Source organism: Sarcophilus harrisii, chromosome 4 (assembly GCF_902635505.1).
Source record: "Sarcophilus harrisii chromosome 4, mSarHar1.11, whole genome shotgun sequence".
Lineage (NCBI taxonomy): Eukaryota > Metazoa > Chordata > Mammalia > Dasyuromorphia > Dasyuridae > Sarcophilus > Sarcophilus harrisii.
This window is the reverse complement of record NC_045429.1, coordinates 172,781,094-172,791,400: the sequence shown is the minus strand read 5'-3', so window position 1 is coordinate 172,791,400 and position 10,307 is coordinate 172,781,094. Positions and strand designations below refer to the sequence as shown.

General features: G+C 39.1%; 1 protein-coding gene across 2 annotated transcripts in view; it reads left to right on the top strand.

The window, feature by feature from the left end:
- The first annotated feature begins 713 nt into the window (after positions 1-713).
- TPD52L1 (TPD52 like 1) overlaps positions 714-10,307 on the top strand; it is a 150,015-nt gene continuing 140,421 nt past the window's right edge. Inside the window, exon 1 of one of the 2 annotated variants that reach the window (XM_031964320.1) lies at positions 714-794. In XM_031964320.1, coding sequence (XP_031820180.1) covers positions 776-794 — 19 coding nt within the window. In that variant the 5' untranslated portion in view covers positions 714-775. Of the gene's footprint in view, positions 795-1,073; positions 1,203-10,307 lie in introns of those variants that run through there. The other variant, XM_031964326.1, reaches the window with a different exon arrangement.

The window sequence follows — 10,307 nt, the reverse complement described above, 5'->3', positions numbered from 1 at the left end:
GTATAGGACTGCTTGCCATCTAGGGGAGGGGGTAGAGAGTGGGAGAGAAAAATCGGAACAGAAGTGCGTGCAAGGGATAATGTTGTAAAAAATAACCCCGGCAAGGGTTCTGTCAATGAAAAGTTATAATAATAATAATAATAATAATAATAATAATAATAATAATAATAATAATAATAATAATAATAATAATAATAAGATGGCCATAACTTGAATTCAGTTCTCTAGACTGCAGAGTAAACTAGTTCCAGACTCTAAAACGGACCGCTCTGCGCTCCCCCGGCCGCGAGCGCCCACGTCAGGGCTGCGTAGTTTAGAGAAGCCGACCGTACTCGGTCAGTTCCACAGTCCCCGGAGGGACTTCTCGGCGGTCGGGTGGCATTGTGACAGCTGGGGCGAGGGCGGCGCACCTTGTGCGCGGTGCAGAGGTGGCCGGTAGGTGGCGCCGCCCGCCGAGTTCCCTCCGCGCGCTGGGTCGGCCCACGGTGGACCCGAGTGAAGGAGGTAGCGAAGGAAGGGGCCGCCGGGGGCAGCAGCAGCAGCCGCGGCGGCGGTGCCACCCACCAGCGCCACCACCAGCCCCCTGCCATCCGCGGCAGCCTTCCCACACCAGCCCGGCGGCGTGTCGAGGGAGGGAAGGCAGAGCTAAGGCTCCAGGCCGGCCCTTCCTCCCCGGCCCCGGACACCCCGCGTCCCCCGCACGTTGCCCGGCACGTTAGGCAGGGCTGCGACGGCCGCTGGCTTCTTCCCGGGCTGAGCGCGCGGCCCCGGCACCATGGAAGGGCAGGCACGTGGTGAGTGCTGGGCGCCGGGCCGGCCTGGGGAGCCCGGGGGCGGAGGGGAAGGGCGAGGACGGCGAGTCGCTTCCCCCGCCTTTTCCCAACTTTGCTGCTTCTGCAGGGGACGGGGCTTGGCCGTCAGTGCCCGCCAGCCGGCGTGATGCCCGCTCTGTCTGTGTGCTCCCAGAGCCCGGGCCGTCTGCGCCCTCCTCCTCACCGTTAGCGCCGGGGCTAAGGGCTTTGACCTGGGAGAGGCGTCTGTGGACGTTCCAGCTCCTGGGCAGCCGGACCCTCCCCCGCGCCCGGAGCGCCGTTGAAGGAAAAGCGGAGAGGGGAACCCGGGACACTGGAGGGATCCCGAATGGGGATAGTGGGCACGTCGGGGCAGATCGCCTTGGGGACCGCTGCCTGACGTGCACTGAGGTTAACTTACGGATGTGTAGGGGCTGCTTTATTTATCAAGATTTTTCTTGGGGAGAGGGAGCGCCTAACCCGTACTCATCCCTTTTCTCTCCTCCTCGGAAACTGCGGGCCGGGGAGGGTGCAACGTCCCCTCCGTTGGGTCTCTGAGGACTGTCTGCTCACCGCGAACCTTAAAAGAGTATGCCCTCCTTCTCCTCCAGCATGACTAGGGAACGATCTCTCTCTCCACGTGCTGATCGGGGACATCTCCCTCGTCTCCTCCACTTCTACTCTTTTCCCCTTTCTTCCTCCTTCCTCTTCCTTTCCTCTTCCTCTTTTCTTCCCGTTCCTTTTCGTCTTTTCTTCACCTTCCTTTCCTCCCGTTGTCCCTCTTTTCCTTTCTCCTTTCCTCCCATCCTCTTCCTCTTTTCCTTTCTCTACCTCTTTTTTGTCCCTTCTCCTTTCTGTCCTCCCTTCTCCTTCCCCCTCTTCCTTTGCTCTCTCTATGCTTCCTTCCCTCTTGCCTGCTTTTCCTTTTTCTTCTTTCCTCCCCCTCCTTTTCTTCCTCCTTTCCTGGCATTCTAATTTTCCTTCCATTCCTATTCCTTTCTTTTTTCCTTTGGTCCCTTTCTCCCTCCTTCCCTCTCTTTTCCTCCTTTACACCCCCTCCTCACTTCTATTCTTCACTTCATTTCTGCCCCTCCCTCTTCCCTTCCTCTTTCTCCTTTCCTTTCTCCTTTCCTGTCATTCTTCTGTTTTCCTTTCTCTTCCTTACCCCCCTCCCTTTCCCTTCCTCCTTCATCTCCTTCCTCTCTCCTTCCCTCTTCCTTCTTTCTGACACTTCTGTTCCCTCTCTTTTCCTGCCCCTGGGTTCTCGTTCCACCTTCCTCTCTCCCACCATTTCCCTCCTGCCCCTTTCCCTTCATTTTCCCTTGCCCCTTCTTCCTTCCCTTTCCTCCCACTCCCACCTCCTTCCTTTTCTCCCTCTTTCCTCATTCATTGCCTCTTCTCTTCTCCATTTCCCCTTACTTCCCCTTCTTTTCTCCCTCCTTTCAACTTAGTTGGTGAAGTCTTGAAGTTTGGGGGAAGGGTTTGCTATAGGCAGAAGCTCTTTGCTGCCAGAAGCTGGAACCAGAGTGGGGCTAGTCGGTTGGCAGTAGTGGAAAAACAACTGACTCTGGATAGGAGTGAGGGAGAGACAGGTGTGAACGAATTTGAGTGGCTGATACAACTCCAGGAAATTTAGCCTCCAATGGGATATATTTATTTTTCATTGAATATGTTGAAGGGTAATAAACAAACAAATAAATGACTAAGCAAGCCAATACCTTTTTTTTTTGGAATTGTAGACTTTATTTTCATCAGGAAAATGATTCATCTGTCACAAACAGCCAGATTAAGAATGTGAAAAGTGCCTTGTAGTCCATCTGACCTCTTCAGTGCACTTTTTAAAATTATAATTTGCAGGGCAATGCACCAGAAATTATGATTTGCATGGAATTTATTTATGTGTCTTCTCCTGATGAAGGTAGGGATTGTGTTATTTTTCATATTTATTTTCATAATTCCCCAGTGTCTTCAGCATATAAAAAACTTGCAAAAGTGTGTTAGGAATGAAATGAATTTGAGGATGAGATACTGTATGGGGGAGCATTTTGGGGTTGGCCAATGGGAGTACAAAAATAGAATTTCTTATGACTTTCTTAAAAAGTGCTTCCAGCATTTTCTCATATTGTAAATAAAGAAGCTGTAATATAGAGTATTACTCTGAACAAATTAAAAGATCAAAAACATGGTTGTCCACATAATGAACAGAAGTTACTTGAATTTACTCTGACAGGCAGGAAATCAGTTGCTCAACAAACATTAATTAAGCCTTAGTATTCCAGGCAATATATTCAGCTCTCCAGATACAAAGAGAGGCAACAACATTTCTTGTCCTCAGGAAGCTTACATTCTGGCAGGGGAGACAAGTAAATAAAACATCTAAAAAAGGAATGTAACACTTGATCCTAATTTTTACAACATCAGTGTGATAGCTGATTGGAGGACCAATTAAAGGGAAGAGAGATTTGATATAAGGAGACCAATTAGTTAATAGGCTATTGGAATAACCCAAAACCCAGACTAAAGATATTTTTAAAGTTTTAAAGTCCTAACTAAGCTGACTGTTTGAATACAGAAGGGGATTACATGACAGATTTTATAAAGGTAAAAATGACAGATACAAGTCTTAATCTAATTTTAAGTCAATAGACAATTTTAGGAATTCCAAGTTAGAGATAACTTTTTTCATACCCTCTGTGAAAAATCACATTCCTTGATATATTCAGCAGACAGCATTCTTACTACAGGCTCTATACACTGGATTTTGTTATAGTAAATCTTAAGAATTATAATGAACACTCCTTTTTAAATAGGCAGAATCTTTCATTTAAAATAAAAAGAACAGTTTTTGATCTTCAATTTTAGTCTCTGCTCAAATTTATCATTGTTATTTACAATTTTAGTATGGTTTCCTTTAGCAATAATAATGATCAGACATTTATATAGAGCTTTCATATAAATTTCTTTATTTGATCTCTACTTTATTTGCTCTACATAGCAACCTTGAAAACTAGAAAAAAATAACTAGAAAAGCATAGGAAAAACTATGCTTATTTGGCAGACAAGACAACAGACACAAAAAGTTTAAGCAATTTGCCTAAAGTGGTCATAATGTAGCAGGAGTATGCATGTGGCAAAGTCTGGATTTAAATTTAAAATGTTTTCAAGTCCATTATTCAGTTCACTCCCAAGAATTTTAATTCTCATTATAAGATAATAATAGCTTCCTTCTTTCAGAAAAGAAAACTTAAGTGACAATTTGAAAAGTGGAGAAGAGCTTGTTACACTGAAGACTTTTTGCTTTAATATAGTAAAGTACTGTATGTTTGTAATAAAGTATTATATAGTATGCTGTACTTGTATAGAGGAATTCAATAAGACCTGGGTTCAAATGTTGCCTTTGACAGTTACCATCCTTGTGGCTTAACCCTCCTATGTTTTGTCACTTACAAAATGAAGATGATAATGTCTGGAAGTACCTGCCTTCACAGTAATGATGAGGTAAAAATGAGAAAAATCAGATCTATAAACCTTAAAGTACCATATGAATGCATCTGTATTATATATGCATATAAATTATTATAATTGTGAAGTGGTATAGCACTCCTCACATATTTCTTCAAAGAACATTACAATCCACATACACAAAAATAAGTTTATAGTTACCAAATTATTTCCTGAGATTATCACTTCCTTTAAAATGAAATTCCCTATTTATATTTGGGAGAAGGCATTTCTAGTCAAGTGAAAAATACTAACCTGACTCAGTTAAGTAAAGAATAGCCATATAATGTACATGTTTATTTTTGCTATAATAGCAAAAGTTATCTTTGATGTGGGTTAAACTTTCCTAGGAAATTTGCCCCCCCCACCCAGCCTTTTGTCCTTATTGACATTAGTCTTCTCAAAAATGGAAACATGCTTATGTTGTAAATGAAAATAATATTGACAGCATTTCATCATTGAGAATGAAGGTCTGAGTGGGACACAAAACTAATTTATTTTTAAAATTTGGCTTATAAAATATTGATAAATATTTGCTAAGAGGACTCAGAAAATACTTGTCTTGAACTCAGAGAGCCTAGTTTGGAGTCCATGCTCAAATGTTACTACCTTTGTGACTTTGGGCAAATAATATCTCTGAGCTATTTTTTCCTTATCTATAAAATGGGTGTAATAATATCTGTATTGAGAGGGATCTTAGAAAAAAAAGTACTTCTACACTTTTAAGGGCTATTTTTGTATTCCTAGCTCCTACTATACTATCTTCCTCATAGTAGACTCTTAGGAAAAAATACTGGGTTTTGATATAAATGTGACTTGCTTTTATTGTTCTATAAAACTCCTCTCTCAGTATTTAATAGTGATTAGTTGTTCTTAGGTTTTGAAAGGCACATAAGCTCAGGTGAGACGTACTAAAAATTGGAAAGGTTTAAGGATCTAAAAAATGTTTGGCTTTGTAGAGACAAGATAGGCCTAGCCAATTTAGGAAATTCCTAAGTATAAACTCTAAGCTGTTGAATAGAGTAATTATGATACTGAGACTTCCTGAGATTGGGAATAATCTTTATGATTATTATTGTAGATAAAGCCAGGAGAATAGGCATGTGCCTTAGTTTATTTTTATTCTCTTTCCATAGAAAATGACAAGTTACTTTACAAATTACTTGAGGGAGAGGAGACCCCAAACACCTGTTGGATAGATAATTTAGTTGAATTTCTCAAGAGTCTGTGGCTAAAAGCCGTGTCAGAGAGTTGATCTATTTCCTAAGTGTTATTTGGACAATAAAAACAGCCAGTCCTGATTCTGCCACTTTCTGACTATGGGACTTTGATATTAATCTCCCTAGTCTGTTTCCTTTTCTTTAAAAAGAGGCTGGTCATTTTATTGGTTAAAAATCTCAATGTAACTACTAATGGATTCCAGAGGAATGACAATGATTTATATTATCCATCTCCTAACAGAGAGATGATAGCTATAAAATGCAGAATGAAACACATTTTTGGTCATGGAAAATGGTGGGAATTTGTTTTGTTTGACTTTGTATGTTTGTTACAGTATCTTTGTTTTTCTTTTAAATTGAGGGGAAGAAAAAAGAATCTTGTTGATTCAAAAAAATAAAATTAAATGAAAGGGTTGAATGTGATTTCTAAGGCTTCTACTTTTTTGATAACACAGTGAGTTATTAGAATTTACTTCTGTAATAAACACTCACTTTTGTTAAGGTGTGTGTGTGTGTGTGTGTGTGTGTGTGTGTGTGTGTGTGTGTAGGGAGAGGGATATTTCAATAAAGAAAATGAGCCATAAAGCTCTTTAAAGGGTACAAGATGTTTTGGTTTTATCTTTGTATCTCTTGTATTTAGTACCTGGCACATAGTAGGCACTTAATAAATGCTGCTTGAATTGAATGAAAGAAAATGGAATTTTATAAAGTTTCAGTCCTTGCTCATTAATATTTGCACATATTTTAAAAATTATGACCTACTTTGTTCTGTAGCATGAAAAAGTGACTTTTTTCCCTTGATATGCAAATCATGGTTGATTTTTTTTTCCCTCCACTTTTTCTCTGGATAAAATCTTTTAAAAAGAAGCCTTATTACATTTCTACTACTTCATGCCAGCTATAAACAACCATTTTTGACAAGGAAAAATGTTTCAAATTTTCCTGCTATAGCTAAGCCCTTAAACAAATCTGATCATACAGTAAATGAGCCTATTCTGTATTGCTTTCCCCTTATTGATTAGAGTCCTTGATGAATTAATCCTCTGTTGAACAATGATTCTGTGAGAATTCTTCAAGGAGCTTGCTAAGCAACAAAGCCAATTTCTGTTGCATCTGACAGGAAATGTCTCTGAAAGACAATATACAGTATTGTACTGATGCATAGCTATTTCTACCAAGTAGCATTTTATAGTAATTTATAGAACATATTTTTGAATGACTTTGACAGTAGACTTGGTCACAATTCCTTCCTAATGGGATTTGAGTTTGAAATTCCTTTTCATGAAGGACTGGAAACAGCCATAAAGAAGGCAAAAACATACATTGGATTCAGTGAGCTCAAGTAATCATTGTTCAAAGGAGCAAGTGGTACATTTTATTTTATATTCTTATCATTTAGAGGAGATTTAAATAACTAATATTTATATTTCACAGTTAAGTGAAATTCTGCGTGGTACATAGGCAGCATCTGTCCTTTATATTCTCTCCCTTCCTCTTCCACTGCCTCTCCAGATTTCTTCTTCTCTACCCCCACATCCCTTGTCCCTCCAGTATTTTGCTGTGATCACCTCTGGTTTCACTGAGTTCATTGAGAATGAACAATCTGCTTTCAGATCAGATACTAGTTACAGCCACTCAGAGAATTTCATGTCCTTTCCCTGCCTATTTCCTGATATCCTGGGAATGTAAAGGTTTACACTGTTTGTAGATAGATTTAGAGACCTGTAAATAGGACTGTAATACCTGGAGGCATAGAGATAGAGCCAGGTATTTATTGCAAAACAAGGCTCATTTACTCTATCCTGTGGCTTAGATTTTAGATTAATTCATTCATTGGATCACATGTTTATTGTTGGCAACCTGTGTTGCCAAGTACTAAGATAGCTTGGGGGGGCAGAGGTTTGTTTATATAAAATAGGGCCCTTGTCCTCATGGAGCTTGTGATCTCTTAGGGAAGAATAAGACAAAACTACAGTTATAATATATTACTATATTATGTGGTAAGTAATGAGAGAAATGAATAGTAAATAATCAGTATTGGGGAGATCCAGAAGGGGAGATTTTCCCCTTCCTATTTTCTCATTCTCTATTGGCACAAGTCTGCATCTGAAGGACACTGCTATTGATGAGATTGGATTAACTTTTCTTCTCAATCTGATTCAGATCCTCCCCAAACTGAGAAACCCATTGTGTTCTACTCATGCTTGTCTCCCTCCCACTTCCCCAATCTTTTGTCTAAATTGCCTGAATCTGGGGGTGATCTTGGAGGAGAGTGATGAAATCATGCCCTTACCTCATTATAATATTCATTCTTCTCAATAATTTTTAATTAAAATTGATTGCCACTCTCAAGAATACCCACTTTTCCAAGAATATATAAGCATTGAATAGGTTCTATGGCATTTGAGAGTGACACTGATCCCTTTTTAATTAAATGCTAGCATAATTAATAAAAGTGATTAATTACTCAGAAACTATGTTTCTTGAACTTTTTATATGTCAGTACATTCAAGAGTTGTAAAAGCAAATACTTTTGTAAAATTGGGTGGAGAGAAGCCATTACCAAGGGGTGGAGATTAAAGAAGGCTTCCTAGAAGGTTGGTATTTGAAAGATGAGAAATAATTCAACAGGTGAAAAGGAGAGAAGACCTAGGTATTGGTAACAGTGTGAACAAAGTTTAAAAATGGGAGAACCTAGCTGATGTTTGGGGTCCAAAGAATTGAGTTAAAGGAATAGGAAAGGATGCATGATTTTATTTTAGTGCATATTCCTTGCATAATGGAGATCCCAGCCTTTCCCATCACTTAGTGGCTTGTTTAATGAATTTCCATGGCTAAAAAAAAAATTGTCACTTAGTAGCCAACCTTTTTGGTCATCAGTCTTTCTAAATTTAACTAGGCTGGTCCTTATAGAACACTCTTTTGTTAGACACAAAAGAGACCTTGCCCAAGCTTGGGGTCTACACTGGAAGATCTTCATGTCATGAAGAAGCCTTTCAATAGAAGTTTCAATAGAACTTAAATTTAATTAAGGTTGTTAATAGAAAAATATAGGTATAATGTATATATATACTTGATACTGGGTCTGTTGTAGAATGTTCGATTTGGAAGGGATCTCACAAATGAAAAGAAACCCTACCTAAAGTATAAATTTCTTCTAGATCATTCTTGACCAGTTGTATGACTTCTTAAATTCCACCAGGGATAAGAAACTCAGAATGTGTTTATGGCAACTCACTTCAATTTTAGACAGGTCTAATTGTTAGGCTGCTTGTCCTTTAGAGTTGAAATGTTTCCAGTTGTTACTGGTGGCTAAATGATACTTTCTCTTTAGGGACCAAAGAAAAGGAATTTATGATATCTGATTTCAGGATTTTTGTCTTTGTTCCTCCATGTCAATGGTCATGTTGGAACTTAGTAGTAAGAGAGGAGAACAGCAAGACAGCTTGAAGGCTATGCATATTAGTTGAGAATCATTACCTTGGGAAAAAGACTTTAACTCCACAGTCTTAATCTTTTCATACATTATTGTAGTTTTGTTTGCAATTCAGTTCCATAATGATTTGAAACTGCCTCTTCTAAATTAGTCTGTAGTGAGTCAATTAAGGATATGTAAAGGTTGACCAGTAACTGCACATTATCAATCTGTTACTATACTATTTGTTGGATAATTAAGAGAGAAACTAATTTATTTTTTTAAAAAACAGACTGAATTGAAAGTTATTGTTAAAGTGTCAGGGAAGGTAGGATATTATTTTAATGAGTTTATGAATTACCAAAAGGAAGGCTTGATTGAGCCTTTAAGGAAGAATGAATTTTAAATAGTCTTTAACAATGTGTAGTGTTTCTAAGGATTGTGTTTTAGTAAAGGGAATTAAGTCCCCACATTAAATCAGAACTCATTAAGAATACCCTCATTTCTTAATTTCATTGAATTGTTCCTAGACCTGCTTCTTTAAGGTATCATCTTTATTTCAGTGGTAGTGCTAGTCTTTAACAATATTCTCTCTCTCTCTCTCTCTCTCTCTCTCTCTCTCTGTGTGTGTGTGTGTGTGTGTGTGTGTGTGTGTATAAAACATTTACTTTCCAACTTCTTTGATTATTTCAGTCAGGCAATAAATATTAAGTGCCTACTATATGCTGAGTACTATGCTAAATACTGGGATTAGAAATTTGGGGGAAAAAATGGCCTTGTCCTTAAGGAGCTTACAGTTTAATAGACAAAAGACAACACACAAAAGGAAGGTGAAAGGGGAAGGGCCACAAAGATATAATGGAGAAATGTAAAGGACAGACAAATTGGAAATGAGATGTCTAGCCTGGACATGGAAATTCCGAGACGAGGTCTCTGCCCTCCAATTGGAGTGGATACTGCTGAAGTGTGATTTCCAGGGCTGATGTGGTCTCTTGCAGGATAAAGAGGTTCCTAAGGCATGGTGGAGAAGTCTGGGGAGTGTAGAAATTCCCAGGTGGGAAATCAAGAGATGACTGGTCCGGTTATGTGGTTATGTATATATTATGTTTTACTTTTTCTACTGAAGTATCTTTATATAGATTCCATGACCCTTTAAGAACTAGCAAGATGTTAAAACCTTATAATTAGAGACTGTTATTGGCACAGCTTGTCAAAATCCCCTACAAATTAAGCTGCTAAATTCACAAGATAAAAACTTGGAGGAAAAAAGCTCTTTGTACTTGTCTGTCAGTTGACCCATTTTAGCTCTCATTGATTTTCTCAGATGCATATGATACTGAATCAGGCACAAAATTTAGGAGAACTGGAAAATACCAATAA